This window comes from Manis javanica, chromosome 12 (genome assembly GCF_040802235.1).
Source record: "Manis javanica isolate MJ-LG chromosome 12, MJ_LKY, whole genome shotgun sequence".
NCBI classification, from domain to species: domain Eukaryota; kingdom Metazoa; phylum Chordata; class Mammalia; order Pholidota; family Manidae; genus Manis; species Manis javanica.
The window spans coordinates 54,992,503-55,011,065 of NC_133167.1; the positions used below are offsets into that span (position 1 = coordinate 54,992,503).

At 33.8% G+C, this 18,563-nt stretch overlaps 1 protein-coding gene across 4 annotated transcripts in view; it reads left to right on the forward strand.

The window, feature by feature from the left end:
• Window positions 1–18,563, forward strand: part of SESTD1 (SEC14 and spectrin domain containing 1) — a 161,772-nt gene that overhangs the window by 110,980 nt on the left and 32,229 nt on the right. For all 4 annotated transcript variants that reach the window (XM_073218600.1, XM_037000255.2, XM_037000254.2 and 1 more), the window contains 4 exons: window positions 4,050–4,163; window positions 5,278–5,372; window positions 6,801–6,856; window positions 9,247–9,458. In XM_073218600.1, the coding sequence (XP_073074701.1) occupies window positions 4,050–4,163; window positions 5,278–5,372; window positions 6,801–6,856; window positions 9,247–9,458 (477 nt within the window). The remainder of the gene's footprint in view (window positions 1–4,049; window positions 4,164–5,277; window positions 5,373–6,800; window positions 6,857–9,246; window positions 9,459–18,563) is intronic.

The following is an 18,563-nucleotide window of genomic DNA, read 5'->3' on the forward strand; positions in this document are numbered from 1 at the left end:
TACCCAATACCATAATCATGCCTTAGACAATTCCCTAATTATCAAAGATGCAGTTAGTTTCAAGTCTGTAATTTTTTGATGAATATTATGAAAAGATTTAGTGATATATATTAATGTTATATATGAATGCTATATTCTAAAATATATTCATGAATTTATATGTAAATTATGCACACAGATTTATTTATTCATTTGAATCAGGATCCAAATAAAGTCCTCATAATGTGATTGGGATGCCTTTCTAAGTGGATATGGTTTTAAAATCTTCTTAGTAATTTCTGATTTGATTACTTTCTGATTTCTAACTTAATTTCATTCTGGTGATAGAATGTTATCAGTTAGTTCATTTAAAATGTACCAAGGCTTTTTTTATGGCCTAATATGCAGACAAGTTCTTAAATATTTCATGCTTTCTTGAAAAGAATTTGTAATTCTCTTACTATTGAGAAGAATAAGTAATGCTCTTTTTATTGGTTGTGAGATTCTCTATTAGTCTATTAAATGACACTTTTTAGCTTAATTTCTTTCTCTTTTCTTACATATGTATATATTTTTTTGACCAGACCAGGTTGTTTATCCTGTAGAATTTTTCACTGCAGTGAGCTTCCCTGTGGTGTAGTTCAACATATTCTACCTTTCTGGATCTTTGTATTTATACAGTTGGTTAAATTCAGATTTGATTTTCTTTTTCCAGGGCAGTTCATTGATGGTGATTTGTTCCTTCATCATCAAGTTCATAATAGTTGTCTCTTTTGTGATGTTAGCAGCCATTGCTGTTCAGTGCCTAGGTCCCTTAGATTTATAAAGATGTTCTAGTTCCATTGTTCTTTCTTCACTTACTAGGTAGAATACCTCTGTAAGGAGAAACTTAACCCCCTTTTACTATTTGTTTACTCAGTGATGCAGTTTACATATGGAAGGTGAGATTAGTGCCTATTTCCCTTTATTTACTGGTTTTTCAATAAAGTAAATTTATTCCACAGAGTAGTCGAGTAGTGATCATATTTTTTGTATAAATATGAGCTCATTGGCTTAAATATATTTAATGTTTCCAAATATGGCACTTATTCTTACATGCAAATTGTTACATCTTTGGCTAGTGGAAGCCTTTTGGCACAACCTCAGTAGTCCTTGATAGCTTTCTTGGTATCTGGATGAGAAGAAGTTGCAAGTTCATTGTATTGCTGGCAATTTTTCCAAGGAGCCTTGATTCCCTTTAGTAGGAAATGGTAATTAGAGATAACAATCTAAATGCTGAGGGTATACATTTCTAAAGAATTATTCATTATTTCTATTTATTTGTTTGTTTGTTTTTGGTATCATTAATATACACTTACATGAGCAACATTGTGGTTACTAGATTCCCTCCATTATCAGCTCCCCACCACATACCCCATTACAGTCACTGTCCATCAGCTTAGTAGGATGCTGTAGAGCCACTACTTGTCTTCTCTGTGTTATATTGCCTTCCCCAGGCCCCCCTGCTCTACATTATGTGTATTCATTATTTTTTAAACCTTTCAATGGACAGAACTAAGAAATTCATGTTTATATATTTTTATTTAAGATGAAATACATCATGAGTTTAAACTCATACTTCCGAATCAGATTGAAGACCATAATTCAGCTTTTTCCCTCACAACTTTCTTCTTGAGAATTCCATTTTTTTCTCAAGGACAGCAGGGATGGCAGAATTAGAATATCCCATATTAATAATTTGCTTTCTTCCTCATCAAGGGATCACAGAATAGCAATACTAACTAGCAATAATATGATGACTAGAACTAGAAAGAATTTATTAATTAACCTCATTGGTTATAGGTATTCTGCATTTTTTTTAATGGAAGTATACTTGATACACAGTATTATATTGGTTTTAAGTATACAACACAGTGGTTCAATAGTTACCATATTACTAAAGCCTCAGCATTAGTGCTGTTACTATCTGTCAACATAGGAAATGTTACCTAATCATTGGCTATATTCTCCATGCTGTGCTACTATCCCCATGACCAATTTATATTATGATTGAGATTTTTGTGCCTCTTTATTCCTCTTCCCGACCCTTCCCCTCTGGTAGCCATAGGTCACTTCTCAGTGTATCTGAGTCTGCTATTGTTTTTTTCATTTTGTTTTCTGTTTAGATCTCACAAATAGGTGAAATCATGGTATTTATCTTCTCCGTATGGCTTATTTCACTTAGCATAATACCCTTTAGGTCCATCCATGTTTTTGCAAATGGTGGGATTTTTTTTAATGGCTGAATAATATTTCATTGTGTATATGTACCACAACTTATTTATCCATTCATCCATGGATGGACACTTTGCTTCCATATTTTGTCTGTTGTAAATAATGCAGCAGTAAACTTAGGGGTGCATATATCTTTTCAAATCAGGGATTTGTTTTCTTTGGGCTAATGTCAATTTCAGTGAATCACTTTCTTTAATAAGGACTTGTCCATTTCTTTTAATTTGCATAGTTACTGACATAAGGTTACCTGTGCTTATATTATCTTTTAACCCTGCTGTCAATGTAGCCATGTTCTTTTCATTCTTACTATTACTATTTCATTCTTTTCTTTTCTTCTTGCTTTATTTTCCCAGAAGTTTGTTAATTCATTTTATTCTTTCCAAGGAACTTTTGTCTTGATTAATTTCTTAGTTTCTCATCTCCTTCCATTTTATTTGGATTTATTCTATTCTCTTTCCACATCCTGGCCTCCAACTTCTGGTAGATCATTTAGCTCATTATTTATCAGCCTTTCCAATAAAACATTTAAGCTTCTTAATTTGCATTTACTGTATTGTTATCAACATCAATTTGTTACAAACTAATTGTGATGTTTCTCTGATAGTTTCATGAACTTTTCATGCCATATTTTTCATATCTTCTTAAGATGATTCCTCCCCACCACATTTAACTTTTCAGTCTTGGAAATTTCCCCTTATTTATTGTGTACATTATAACTTCATATGCAGTATGGATGTACCTAGTTTTGCATGTAGGGTATGTTTCTGAATATTTCTTTTTTTTATGTCTCTGGTACTTCTTCTACAAGTCTTCTTTATATCTTAAGTTAGACTTATTGAGGTATAATTTACATACAGCAAATTCATGCCTGTTAGTTAGCCTTCAGTTTTATGAGATTTGACACATAAAGCCATAGATTCTTTACCACATTCAAGATAAAGAAGTTTCTTCATCCTTCCAAATTTGCTCATGTCAGTTTGTAGTTACCCCTTCTACCATTCTTTCTGTGGTGCCAACCTTTTCTTTATTTTCAGACTAGTGGTTTCTCTGTGACCTCAGTTCCACAAATGTTACAGTTTTGTAGATGATCTGATACTTATTGTTGTTAGGGTGGGACTGGTGATCTTTACAAATGTACACACTATTTTCTTATTGAGTCTTTTTTTATTTGTTATTTTTGGTAAATTAAAATTTCCATATATCATTTTTGCATATAAATATATAAATTTCAAGTGTATGAGTTCTCTTGACCTCTGTACTTTTTAGTTCTGATTTTCAAGTTAAATATTAGTATACATTATCCTGAGTTTTACTCTACTACTTGAGGGCATGTTTTGTTAATACCGGAATGTTAGAGAAACTTTAAAAAGTGCATAGTTTTTTTATTGTCAGCTTTCTTATTCATTTGTGGTTATTAATTTAGTGTACCTTGCTAATTTTAAGGCCATATGAAAATTCATTGCTAAATACACTGTTTTACCCAAATCAAAACTGGGTTTGATTACCAAGAAATGATTAATACTGATAAAATTTTAAAATGTTTCAACTGAGCTGCTAATATCAGCTCAATTGTTTTTTAAAATGTGGTGTTCTAAGTGTCTATGATAACTTATTTCTTAGTATATATCTATAATTTATTGAATTGTTTTTTAAATGCTGTTCTGTAATTAAATGATAATACACATTTATGTTGGGGACAGCATTGTGTATTTTAACTTAATTTAACCTCCTCATTACTTTCATGGACATTTAACAGTGGCTTACTAAATGTTTCTTTTCTCTTTTTACCTTTGTAGGTTATTTTAGTGTCTGCTAACAAATTGACTCGTTATATAGAACCATGCCAGTTAACAGAAGATTTTGGTGGCAGTCTAACCTATGATCACATGGACTGGTTAAATAAGAGGCTGGTTGGTATATTACAAAGAGATAAAATGTTACCCATATAAATAAGACATATTTTGATGACTGTGTCATGTTAGTCTACTAGAATGTAGATTGTTTTCCTTTTTACAAAAATGAAGAAATGTAGTGCATACCACATGATAGCATAGTGCTTGAAAGCAAATATTCTGGAGTCTGACTCATGAGTGTTAGCTACTATTGTTGTCTTTAGTAGTAGTATTACTAGTCAAAGTTGTAAATCCTTTAAGTAGAATAACAGAGTGCCATAATTTCCTGAGAGGTAATCTAGTTGATATACCATTTCAGAGAGGATATTTGAACACCAGTGTGAGTTGAAAGAGCTATTTAACAGGTTAAGGTTTTCTTTTCTGAAAATATATCTTTGTCAGGCCAGACATCTGGAATCTGATACTTTGTATAACTCAGCATTGTTTAATGAAATTGCTGGGGACAAAAAGAACAAACTTGAAATTAGCTTAGTTTAGATTATATGCTAATTATTTTGAAGAGTAATGAACTTTTTGTTATTTCAGAATGAATAATCTGTTCTATTTCCACCGTATGAACAATAATATGTGAACAGTAATATCAGATAAATGAGTGTCCACTTTTTTTTATAAACATACTTGCCTGAATTCATCTTTAGAAATATTTTAAGAAAATCATACTAAAGTTATAACTAATTTATTTTTACATATGCTTGTATATAAAACTCTTTAACTATTACATGCAACCAGTATGGATTGGTGATAGAATAACATATAGAAATGTTCTGTAGCTGAAATTAGAGAGTTAAAACTGGTATAAATAACATTACATGGATGTTTCTCAAGGAAACATAGGAATAAAAGTAAATTTATCTGAGGAATAAAAATAATTCCTTAAATGTATTTATATTTTAAAAATTCTTTATAGATTGAAATTATTAATTGCTTTAGGAAGTGATTATGTCTTCTCTCATATGCTATTGTGCTCTGATGGTTGAATTGTACTAAATGACATCCAGAGAGGGAAAGGGAATCCTGCCTGACCAATTCTATTGATCTTAACTGAAAATCCTTATGTTCACATTAACTTTTAAGATTATTCTTAATATGTTAGTAAAATCTCATATTGTAGGTTTTTGAGAAGTTTACAAAGGAATCTACATCATTATTAGATGAACTTGCTTTGATTAACAATGGAAGTGATAAAGGAAATCAAGAAAAAGAAAGGTAGGTGGCTAGTATTGTGCAGTTGTACTCTTGCAAAGCTGTGATTGATAAAAGATACCTCTATTATTAATGCAAGCTGGAGTTAAACTCTTCTCCATTCAGTCAAAATTGACATACAAAAGTTAAATTCCCTTTTTAATTTGTGAGAATTTGCTTTTCATGTGAAATGTATTGATTTGAACAAGTTTCTTTGTGAAAGACATTCCTTTGATGAATAGTAATATATTTACCTTTTTCTGACACTGTAAAATAGATAGTTGCAAGAACAAGTTTTCAAAATGAAACAATTTTCTACCTTTTTAGATTTCTGCTTTGCTTATAAAGATTATAGAAAAGATTGTGGCTTGAAATAAATTTATTGTAACCTTATTTAAATACTTTAGCTCTTAAATGCCTGCCTTGTTGAATTCCTGTGTCCTTGTAAAACGTGATATTTATGAGTTCAACTTGGGGAATTTAGTATTTTATGACACTGGATGATGTAATTGTTCAGTTGTATTATCTAAACACAGTCATCTAGATTTATCATTTTAACAGATTTCCATTGAACTTTATAATCTTAATAGTTTTTATTTTTCTGTTATTAGGCCAAGTCCCTCTCTCCAGGTAAAAAATCATTTTAGGAGGCAAATTAACTCCTTCTGGTTTTTCAATAATAGATCGGTCACTAGAACAGTAATTTTTCATTAGGAAATCTGAAAGAATCAACAGTTATCCTTGTCTATCTCTTTTGAATCAGACATTAAAAATTCAGGAGAACCTTGATAAAGTGCATCTTGTTATTTCATGAATCCAAATACAGTCATATACCAGTTAACTAAGATGAGAGGGATGTGAGTTCATAGTTTAACACCAAATCTTGACTAAAATAAAAATGTGAAAACAAGTAGTTTGAATGTAAATCTAGTTAAAGTCACAACAGACATATAAGAATATTATTATCCTATAGATACCATATAAAAATACACAATGTAAAAATTTTACATATATATAAAAATGTGTGAGTGTGCATGTATAGGTATCACAAACTTTTATGCTATGGCTTTGGATTTGAATGTGTCACACATATTACTTAACAAATACTAGCCAAACCTCTTGCTTTCTAAATAAGTCCTGCAAAGTAAGTTTGATGTTTCTTTAAGTCATGCTCCTTAGGAAAGATACTCTATGAGGGTTCCTGCAGCAAATGAGTTCATGATCATAGGTTAATGCTGTTTACTGTGTTTACCTCTCTGAAAATGACTGGGAACATTTACAGCTTCAAATTTTCATATTTGTAAGCTTCTATTTTATGTATGTGTATATATATATATATAGTGTGTGTGTGTGTGTGTGTGTGTGTGTGTGTGTGTGTGTGTGTGTGTGTATGATTTTCTTAAGTTGGGTAGAAATAAAATTTTTAAAAATAACTCTTTTGTTGCTTACCAGGTCTGTGGATTTAAACTTTCTTCCATCAGTTGATCCTGAAACAGTTCTTCAGACAGGTAAGATGAAAAAACATATTTATCAGTAATAATCATAATCCAGTAAATCAACCATATATTGATTGGTTCATGAAATAAACATTGAGTATGTATTATGTGATAGAAACTTTAGGGGAGATTTTTCAGACTGCTTTTTGATTTAACATAACAGTGTGTTAATATAATCTAAAATATTATTTGGAAATAATAAACAGTGATTATCTCTCCCTTGAAATATTTGGATTCTTCTCTGTGAAATGCAGATAAAAATTTCTAGTTTATTGGGTTGCTGTGAGAGTTATTGAATGCTCATTATGTTCTTGCATTTTTTTTTTATGTGTTTTCATGTTTCATTCTCTTAACTCTTTGAGATAATTACTGTTATTTTCTCTACTTTTTACTTGAGGAAGTCAAAGCTTAGACATAGAAAAAACTTGATCAAGATCAAGTACCTAGTAAGCTCTATCACTATAGCACTAAAAACAGGTCTGACTCCAAAGCCACTAGCTATATTGTTTTACACTCATCTGTGTAAAAACACGTAGCACCTTGCAATGACCTTGCACATACTATGTGTTGAGTGCTTCGTGGTATGTATACTCCAGCGGAGATGTATTTAATAGTGGTTCACAGAGTCTAGGAGAATACATTGGAATTCTTTTAAGTGAAAATACCTTAATTTTATTTCTAATGTATTTTTCTAATAATAGTTCATAATACTGATCATCCTGTGTATCAGACATTGTTCTAAGCACTTCATATATGTTAACACATTTATCCTTACCTACAACCCAGTGAAATAGGTACTGTTATTATCCCAGTTTTAAGATGGAGAAATTGAAGCATAAAAAGGTTCAGCAACTTATGCAGGTTATGCTAGTAACTGGTAATGCTAGAGGTGAGACTTGAACCAAATCAGTTTGGTTTCGAAGTATGATCTTTGAAATCCTTCTGTGGTGCTATTTCTTTAATGGAAATGGTATCCACAGGGAAAGCATTAAGGGTAACAGTAGTCAAAGCAGAAAAAATAATTGTGTTCTCATCTTGATGGCTTTTATGAATATGTAATATAAAGAATATGTGTATGTACATAGAGATAGACTGCCTAACCCTTTAAAATAGGTGTTCTTCTAATTATAAAATGTAATGAAGAGTAAAGAGAAATTTTGAGCATTTTTGTTGTATTGATTCAGTTGTCCTAAGCTTTTTGGTATGATATACATCTTATTTCCTTAGTGAACAAATAAATAATTGTGATCTCTAAATTACTACATGTTAGAAGGTACAATACTATCAGTAAAAAATCACTGGAGGTTTAAAATTTATTTCCATATTTATATTTAACATTTTGAATGCTAATTTAGCCATTGAATTAAGAAGCTTTTTAAATTTGTATTTTAAAATAACCTCATAAGTCATTAAGTCCTTTTTTATATGCTCCTTTTAAAGTAGGAATAGAAAAAGTATAAAATGGAGAGGTTTAGAACCATCTTGGATATGTCTTAGAAACTGGAAATGCTTTAAAATCATATTAAAAATTGTGTTTCTGTATGTTGAAAGCAATTTACATTTAGGATATTTTCCTGAACAAAGATGAAGAGAAGATAATTTAAATGTTTACGTATGTTTTTGTCCCCTAAGTAATAATTGGGTATAGTATTATCATGGAAAAACAATTTTTAATTCATTCACTTTTAAGATAATATACTTACAGTTTTAGATGTTTCACATTCTGCACTTTTATTTCTTGGAGTTTGCTATATCTGAGTAACATTGGATGCAATTCTCACATTAGTGTGGCCATTTGTGAATCAGTTATATGTTATAGAGATTCTGTAAATAGAGGTTATTTAAATATTTTATACCAATAATAAAGACTGAAAAGTTTTCCTTTAATCATGTATTTGCTACACCATCAACTTTTCTTTTAGGTGCTATCATTAAGGGTATGGATTAATACCGAAATCCTATACTGTGTTATAGGATTGATTAGTATCATCAGTAATTTCGGAGTATAATTGTACTCTACAGGGAAAGAGGATTGGTTGGCACAGTATCTTGAGTGATGAATACACCAATAACAGGAATGTGATAGATAGATACATAAAGAAAAAATAAGTATATATATATATACCATATATACTATGTATTTGCTATATAGCATAGCATATATAGATAACTAAGCATATATACTGTATAGTATGTGTATGTGCGTGTGTGTATGCATGAATGCAGTTTTTCTATTCATTTCAATATAAACTTAAAAATTGCATTTCATTTCTTATGACCTAGTAGGTTAGTAGGTAGACTAATAGAAATAGATAGTTTCTAAAAATAAGAGACTAGAATTGAGAAGATTGAGAACTATATTATTTATGTATATTAATCATAAGTATCTTTCATTCATAAAGGGCACGAGTTGTTATCTGAATTACAGCAGCGTCGATTTAATGGTTCAGATGGAGGGGTCTCCTGGTCTCCTATGGACGATGAACTGCTTGCACAGCCACAGGTTATGAAATTACTAGATTCACTGCGAGAGCAATATACCCGCTACCAGGAAGTTTGTAGGCAACGTAGTAAGCGTACACAGTTAGAAGAAATTCAGCAGAAGGTGATGCAGGTAGGTATCTGACTTGAATATATTTAATTCTTTAAAATCTAAATGTTAGTTTTTAAAAAACAATTTCTACTCTCATTTTATACTAAGCTTTATTTATGCTGTATAGAGAACCTTAGACATATCAAACTGCACTCAATCTATTTTTAATTATGTACGTTTTTACAAACAAAATTTACATTAAAATTATATTATTTTTACTGACATTCTAATGACATTGAGCATTCAGCACTCTGTCAGAATGAACTTGGAAATAACTAATTGTTGGAAACATCATTAAATATTTTATACCAATGTGGTCTCAGTGTTTTCTTGTAATAAATAACATTTTATCATTGATATTGGATTTATTCTTAATTCCTAGTAATTGCTAGTTTTCTGTTCATTTGGGCATTATAAAGAGTTTTCTATCCCAGCAGAATGATAATGTAATATAAGTAATTATAATATTAAATTCATTATTTAAGATACTGTTAGAAAACTTTAAATGTATTTAATATTTATGAATTTTTCGTTCCTTTTAAAACTGATTTTTATAAGAAAAGTAGGCTAAAAATACTAAAAATCAATACTAAAGAAGACATCCTATTATTTAGAACATTCTGGATATTCATCTGTTGAATTATTAAAAAATAAATCATAAATATTTTACTTAAAAAAGTCCAGATTAGAAAAGTCCTGATGTTTTTGTCTAGATTCACTTATTCATTAGATGAGTATTTATTAAGTGCTCATCATGTAGAAGACATTGTGCTAGGTTTTCTACAGAATGTAAAGGTAGACTTGGTGTTTGCAATCATTAAGCCTCAGGGAAGAACATGTTAAGTGTCACAAGCACATGACTGAAGTTTTGTGGCCATTACTTGAGCTTGTCTTCTAAGAATGTGTAAGATTTCACCAGGGACCTCCTTTAGGTTTTAAATGAGCACTGGCATTTTGTGGAAGAGAAAGTAGGACATGAATAAACAATAGCATGAAATCCCAACCTAATGTTGAGGAAAAAGGAAACACTGGGAACCACAGAAGTTTTTGGCCTTAGAGTCAAAGAGCATGGTCAGCAGTTATGATCTGAATCTCAGTCCCTCCACTTAGTTGCTGTGCTATCATGGTCACATTATTCACGACTTGAGCCTCAGGCTGACTTCCTTCTCTCCTTCTCCCCTCTCCTCTCTTGATGTCTCTTCCTTCCTCCTTTTAATAAGTAAAACAGGGGTTGCAAGACCTGTTTTGAAAGTTTTCTTCAAAGAACCCAGTGCTTAATTAATGGTAGCTGCTGTTATTTCCATTGAACTAGACTCTAGTCTAGAAGCCTAGTTTAGTTGTTGGCAAACTTTTTTTTTAAGAGCTCTAAAGATTTTTTATTTTATTAAAGTATCATTGATATACAGTCTTATGTTAGTTTCAAATATACAACACAATGGTTCAGCAGTTACCCATATTATTAAATCCTCATTCCTTCTAGTGCGGTTATTATCTATCAATGTAGTAAGATGTTACAGAATCACTGACTATATTCTCAGTCCTGTATTACTGTCCCCGTGACCAACTTATATGGTGAGTTGTGAATTATTGTGCTCCTTTATTCCCTTCACTCTCCCCGCCAGCCCTCCTCACTTGTCCCTTCTTGGTGTCTGTGAGTCTACTGCTATTTTGTTCCTTCTGTTTTGCTTTGTTTTTGTACTCCAAAAATAAGTGAAATCATACGGTATCTGTCTTTCTCTGCCAGGCTTATTTCACGGAGCATAATACCCTCTAGCTCCATCCATGTTGTTCCATATGGCAAGATTTCTTTTCTTTTTATGGCTGAATAATATCCCATTGTGTACTGCTTCTTCTATATCAATTCATGTATTGATGGACAGTTATGTTGCTTCTATATTTTGGCTATTGCAAGTAGTGCAGTGATAAACATAGGGGTACATATATGTCTTTTCAAATCAGAGATTTTGTTTTCTTCAGGTAAATTCCTTTGAAGTGGAATTACTAGACTGAATAGTATATCTTTTTTAGTCTTTGGAGGAACCTCCATATTGCTTTCAACAATGGTTGAACCAATCCATCAACAGTAGAGGAGGGTTCTCATTCTCATTTCTCCTCATCCTTTCCAACATTTGTAATTTCTTGTCTTTTGGGTGTTGGTCATCCTAACTGGTGTGAGGTGATATCTCATTGTGCTGTGGTTTTAATTTGCATTTCCCTGATGATTAGTGATGTGGAGCATCTTTTCATGTGCTTGTTGGCCATTTGTATTTCTTCTTTGGAGAATATCTGTTCAGGTCCTCACCCCATTTTTAAATCAGGTTATTTGTGTTTTGGGTGCTTAGGCATATGATATCTTTATATATTTTGGATGTTAACCCTTTATCAGATCAGTTGCTTATGCATATATTCTCCCATACTGTGGGATGCCTTTTTGTTCTGCTGATAGTGTCCTTTGTTGTACAGAAGCTTTTTAATTTGATATAGTCCCACTTGTTCATTTTTGCTTTTGTTTCCCTTGCCCAATAAGATGTGTCCAGGAAAAAACTACTTATGCTTTTATATTCAATAAATTTTTGTCTCTGTTTTCTTCAGTTTTATGGTTATGTGACCTACATTCAGGTCTTTGATCCATTTCAAGTTTACTTCGCATGCAGCTGTCCAGGTTTGCCAACACCAACTGTTGAAAAGGCTGTCATTTCCTCATTGCATATTCATGGATCCTTTATCATACATTAATTGGCCATATATGCTTGAGTTTATATCTGGACTCACCAGGCTGTTCCTTTGGTCTATGGGTCTGTTCTTGTGCCAGTACCAAATTATCTTGATTACTGTGGCTTTGTAGTAGAGCTTGAAGTCGGGGAGTGTAATAATCCCCCCTGCTTTATTCTTCCTTCTCAGGATTGCTTTGACTATTTGGGGTCTTTTGTGTTTCCATATGAATTTTAGAACTATTTATTCTAGTTAATTGAATAATACTGTTGGCATTTTGATAGGGATTGCATTGTATCTGCATTGGGCAGGATGTCCATCTTGGCAATATTAATTCTTCCTATCCATGAGCATGGGGTAGATTTCCATTACTGGTGTTTTCTTTAAATTCTCTCATGAGTGTCTATCTCTTTCTTAAATTCTTCCCTGAGGTCTTGAATATCTTTTCTGTAGCTCCATGAGCATGTTTATGATTTTTATTTTGAAATCTTTTTCAGGAAAATTGATGAATCCAATTTCTCTTGGCCCTCTTTCTGGTGTTTGTGGGATTTTGGTTTGTACCATGTGTTTTTGATGTTTCATATTTATAAAAATAACTTGGTGTAGGCGGCCCCCTCTGGTGCCCAGAACTCTACTCTCTGGACCTTCCCATCCCCTGGAGCGATGGCGGGGGTCACAGGCAAGCGATGCTGGTGCCTGCTGGGAAGAAAGAGCTCTTTCCTGCTTCCCAACTGTAGTGCCTGCCTCCACTGCCAGGGCCAGGGGGCCAAGTGTGCAGGGAGGAGCCTCTTTGCTATGCCTTGTAGCTGCCTTAGGCGGAGCCACCCTCTAGCTGGCCTAGCACAGTGGCCAAGGGCAGTAGGTTTGCAACCTGGTTCTGGCCAGTAGGAAGGAGCAGCAGGCTGCATATCAGAGCTACATTGCCAGCAAGGGGGATGGAGCTCCTGAAAGTTCCCAACCTGCTGGTCTGTGTGTGCCAGGACAATTTTGTCCACCTGTCCTTTCTCCTGACCTGCAAGCTCTATGAAATCCTTGTCCCTTTAGCAGCCCTCTCGCTTTTGGGAAGTCTCTCAGAGTACCTGCCTTTCTTTTGTCCTGCGACAGCCAGTTGTGGGTACCTGTTCTCCACAGCAGCTGGAATCTCAAGTCTCTCCAAGTATTCTACCTGTCTTACCTTTCCAACCTCACTAATCTCCAGAGCACCATGTAATGTAGGTTTGTGCTTCCAGAGCAGATCTCCGGGGATGGGTCTTTAGCAGTCCTAGGCCTCCACCCCTTCCCTACTTTGTTTCTCTTCCCCTGCCAGTGAGCTGGGGTGGGGGAAGTACTTGGGTCTCGCCAGATCATGGCTTTGGTACTTTACCGTTTTCCTTGAGGTTTGCTCTTTTCCCCAGATGTAGGCACTCTGTTGCAGCCTTCTTTCCTGTTACTCTTTCAGAATTAGTTGTATTTGCTATATTTTCATATTATATGTGGTTTTGAGAGGAGGTTTCTGTCCCACCTCTCATGCCACCATCTTTCTGTGTAATATATTTTTAAATTAAAGATAGCTTGTATTAAAACAGCAGCAGATTCACACACTCCAAGAAGGGACTAGTGGTTACCACAGGGAAGGAGTTGGGGAAGGCAGGTGGGGAGAGAGGGAGAAGGGGATTGAAGGGTATTATGATTAGCACACATATTGTAGCAGGGTCACAGGGAAGGCAATATAGCACAGAGAAGACAAGTAATGACTCTATAGCATCTTACTATGCTGATGGACAATGACTGTAATAGGCTGGGGTGGGGGGAGTTGATAATATGAGTGAATGTTGTAACCACAATGTTGCTCATGTAAAACCTTCATAAGATTTTATATCAGTGAGACCTTAATTTAAAAAATAGATAGCTTGTATTAAACCTAGGTAAGCTTTAGCCAGATAGCTAGAGAGTGTCTTTAAAAACAATAAAGATAGATTAGCATAGTGGTATACAAGTTACCCAAGTAATCTGGGTCCACCCTTTTTTACTGCTTCTACATTGTTTGATCTTGGGAAGGAAGTGTAACTTCCGAATGCTGTAGCTTTCTTCTCAGTAAACAGAGGATAACAATAACAACAATAATAATGCCTACTTAATAGGGCTCTTACAAGGATTAAAGAAGATGATTTTTATAAGATGTTTAGTGATTGGCACATAATGAGTTTTTAGTGTTTATTATTTTCTCACTCATTCAAAAAATGGATGTCTACAGTAGTGTGATATTATGCTAGGTGGAATACAATTGTGGTAAAAATAGACAAGTTCTCCACTTTCATGGTTCATGATTACATAATTATACAAACAGTTGTAAAATTACAGTCGTGCTAAGTCCCAAGAAGGAAAGGTGGTGGGAGTAAGGGTGAGAAAAGATATCACAGATGAGTCATTTCTCTGGTTTGCAAGATTTGATGAACAGTGGTGGTGTCCAGTTTGGGAACAGTGGACAAGGTTTTGGTTTAAGTATGGGTGGAAAAGGGTGTGGATAATCATGAGTTTGGTTTTAGACATGTTGAAGTTGAGGTGACTTTGAGACATCTAAGAGAAGATGTAGAAGGTCCAGAAATAAACAGATCCAGAAATCAGAGAAGTCTGGGCTGGTTGACATATTTTTTGTTTGTGCATGAAAGGTAATTAAAAACATCAATGTGGGTAAGAATTGCCCCAACAAAAAGCAGAGAGTTGTTAAGAAGAATTTTAAACTGAACTTCGAGAACCTTCAGCATTTAATGACAAGATAGCCTAGTGTATTCCTGAAAAGGCCAGGATGGAGAAAATTGTGAAGAGCTCTGTGTAATGAAGCAAGGGGAATACAGCATTTCAGGAAGGGTTGGGAACCCTGTTGAATGCTGCTGAAAGACTGAGTAACAGGAAGGCTTAACATGTCCATTAGAGTGCAGGAGACCGAGGTCACTGGTGCTCCAGGGCGTAGAGTGCCAGCACGGTGGAGGGAGTCGGTGAGAGTGTGGTGAAGGAGATACGGAGTACAGACAACTCACTGAGAATTTTGTCTCAAAGGAAAGATGAAAAATAGAGCAATGCTTAGAAGTTGTAGAAGAGGGGTTGTATTATTACATACACGGGGGCTTACACAACAGAAATGTATCTTCTCACAGTTCTGGAGGCTGAAAGTCCAAGATGAAGGGTTGATTACTCTGAGGGCATTGAGGGAAGCATCTGTCTAGGCCTCTCTCCCTGTCTTGCTGATGCCCATCTTCTCCCTTTGTCTTCACATCATCTTTGCTCTATACCTGTGCCCTAATTTCCTCGTCTTTAAAGGACACCAGTCAGATTAAGGCCTACCTAGTACCCTCATTTTAATTTAATTGCCTACTTAAAGACTCTATCTTTAATTAAATATGTTTAAGGTCTAAAGTACAAGGGTTTTAAAGAGAAGGGGTGTTAGGGTTTGGAGAAAGGGGTTAAATATATAAGAGGGAAAGAATAATTAATTCAACCAAGTTCCTGGCAGGGTGGAAGTGAACGTACTCTAAAGCAAAACTGAAGGGATTAGCTTTCAAATGAAAGGAGAACTCCTCCATTTTAACAGGATGAAGCCTGGGTAGGATGAATCCAGAAGTGACTCCATGTAGAAGTCAGGCATCAGGAAGATAGAGTTCCTGAATGGTGTACTGTTTTTTATCTGTAACATAAAGGACAAAGGGCATCTGGTGGTGCAGTTTGGTGGGGGTGGGTGGTTGGGGAGGTTGAAGATGATTAGAGGTTTAAATGGAGTAGAGATGATTCAAAATTTTCTTTTGTATGGGTTGGAAGAGTGAAATTACCACAGAAATGTAGTTGTATTTTTAGGTAGTATTCATCTTGTATTTATAGTAGAAACTTGCTGGCCTGTTGTGTGACCCCTGTCAGTCATGGCTGACTCTAGAGGTATAGGCACAGCGAACCTGGGTAATGGGATTCATCCAGCATTTGAGCTTTGCTATATGGTATCAATAGGTCTGATAAGAGAGAGAGAGGCAAAGGAATTAATGTGTTGGTAAATGCTTTTTTTGAATTGGACCAGCTCAGTTGGATAAAGAAGAAACTGGAGAAGGGAGATGATGCTGATATTTATAATGATATTGTTGGTATAACTAGATTATTGCTTAAAAACAAATGAACTTCATTACAATTCAATTTTCTTTATTAGCATTACGTGTTAGTTGCTTATAGCATTAATATTCATAATGTAGTGTTTTTTGCACTCTGCTTTCCACAGGTCACATTTTAGAGAAAGATCTATTTTCCTTTGCCAAAAATATTGCTTGAATTTAGCTATATAGTAACATATATTGATGTAGCATATATAACGAAACTATATAAACTAGTCTTCAGGCTTGCAAATTTGGGGAAAATGAAAAAGTTTTGTATATATAATTATGTTTGTTTCTGTTTACGTTAAATTAGTGAAGATAAAATTTTTCAAAATTTCTTTTTTTACTGACTTGTCACTGAAAACATAATGAGAAAGAAAGCAATTGCATACTAGATAAAGTGTATAATAAATAATACCATTGTATTTATCAGTCATTTATTCTTCACAGTCTAAACTGGTAGCTTTAGACTTCATGTGGTATGCAGTAGTTCTCTATGCTGCTGCTGCTAAATTTAAAAATCAGATTTATATGGTTCTGGGTAGGAGACGATGCCATATTTAAAGATAAAATGTGCTATCATTATTATTTATTGTGGCAGTAATTACTGCCAACATTGTAAATGTTATTTCTAGAATTGTCCATGTGCTTTTCTTCCTTTGTAGAAAGAAATCATAGAAGCACAATAGGATACATTCTAGGTTACATAAAGATGCAACTGGAGGCTGTATTCCAAGTTCCTCATACTCTTTCTTTGGGTTAGATTCATGATGTATGATTAACATGTTCTTCTGCCTGGTTTGACCTCTTGTACTTCAAGATATTCTCTCATGCAGTCTTCAGAAATCAGCCTGGCCAGGAAAGAGTGAGGTATAGTCACATGCATTTTTGGCCTCTGCAAATATTTATCATGGTAGATCTTAAGAGTACATCTCCAGGATTATACATTGCATATAAATGTAACCTAGTTTGGTAAACCACTATCATTAATGCATTTAAATAGAGTTGGCATCAACCTCAATTTGAATCATTTTTATTGGAAATAGTCGTACATTTACTGTGTCTACATTACTGATGTTGCATACTGAGGAAAATTAATTTCAGCATACTTTAAAACTATATGCACACTTGGCTATATAACTTTTTTTTGCCCCAAGGAGATGTCTTTCTACAGACATTTGTCAGGCATATCTGTAAATGCAGGGACATGTCATTTCTATGAAATTTGTTTAAAATTTAGTTTTTTATTAATGGCTCTTTGAAAGGTCCATGCTACTGAATTGTTTTTCTTCAGTTACCGTGATTTATATTAATCTGCTTCTTTTGTGTCTGCTTTATTATGCTTCTTTTGTTTCTGGAATATTTTAAATTTAAAGTTTAAATGCTTACATAATGCTGTCTTAAGTTATTAAAAATAATAAAGGCATTTAGGTTTTAAAAATAATACACGCATATCTCAGAAATATTGCAGGTTCAGTTTTAGACCTCTGCAATAAAGCAGATATCACCATGGAGAAAGTCAAATGAATGTTTTGGCTTCACAGTGCATATAAAAGTTATGTTTACACTATGTGCAATAGCATCATGTCTAAAAAAAATGTACACACTTAGTTTAAAAATACTTTATTGCTAAAAAACTCAGAGACATTGTGGGCTTGGTCTAGACCAGTGCAAGAAAGCAAATTATCACAATAAAGACTGTGAAATGATTTTTTTTTGTTTTCCAGTGCAAATAAAAATTATGTTTAACTATATTGTAATTTATAAGTATGCAATAGCATTGTCTAAAAACGGTACATACTTTAATAAAAAAATACTTTATTGCTTCAACTGCTAACCATCATCTGAACTTTCAACAAGTCATAATCTTTGTACTGGTCTTGCCCCAGTGTTGATGGTTGCTGAAGGTTGGGGTGCCCGTGCCAATTTCTTAAAATAAGACAACAGTGAAGCTTGCCACATTGATGGACTCTTCATTTCATAAATGATTTCTCTGTAGGATGCAGTGCTGTTTATTAGCATTTTACCCACAGTAGAACTTCTTCCAAAGTTGGAGTCAATCCTCTCCAAGCCTGCAACTACTTTATCAACTAAGTTTATATCATATGCTATATTCTTTCTTGTCATTTCAACAGTCTTCACAGCATCTTCACCAGGAGGAGATTCCATCTCAAGAAACCACTTTCTTTGCTCATACATAAGAAGCAACTCTTCATCCATTCAAGTTTTATCATGAGATTGCACCAATTCTGTCCCAACTCCAGGCCCCACTTCTAATTCTAGTTCTCTTGCTGTTTCAGCC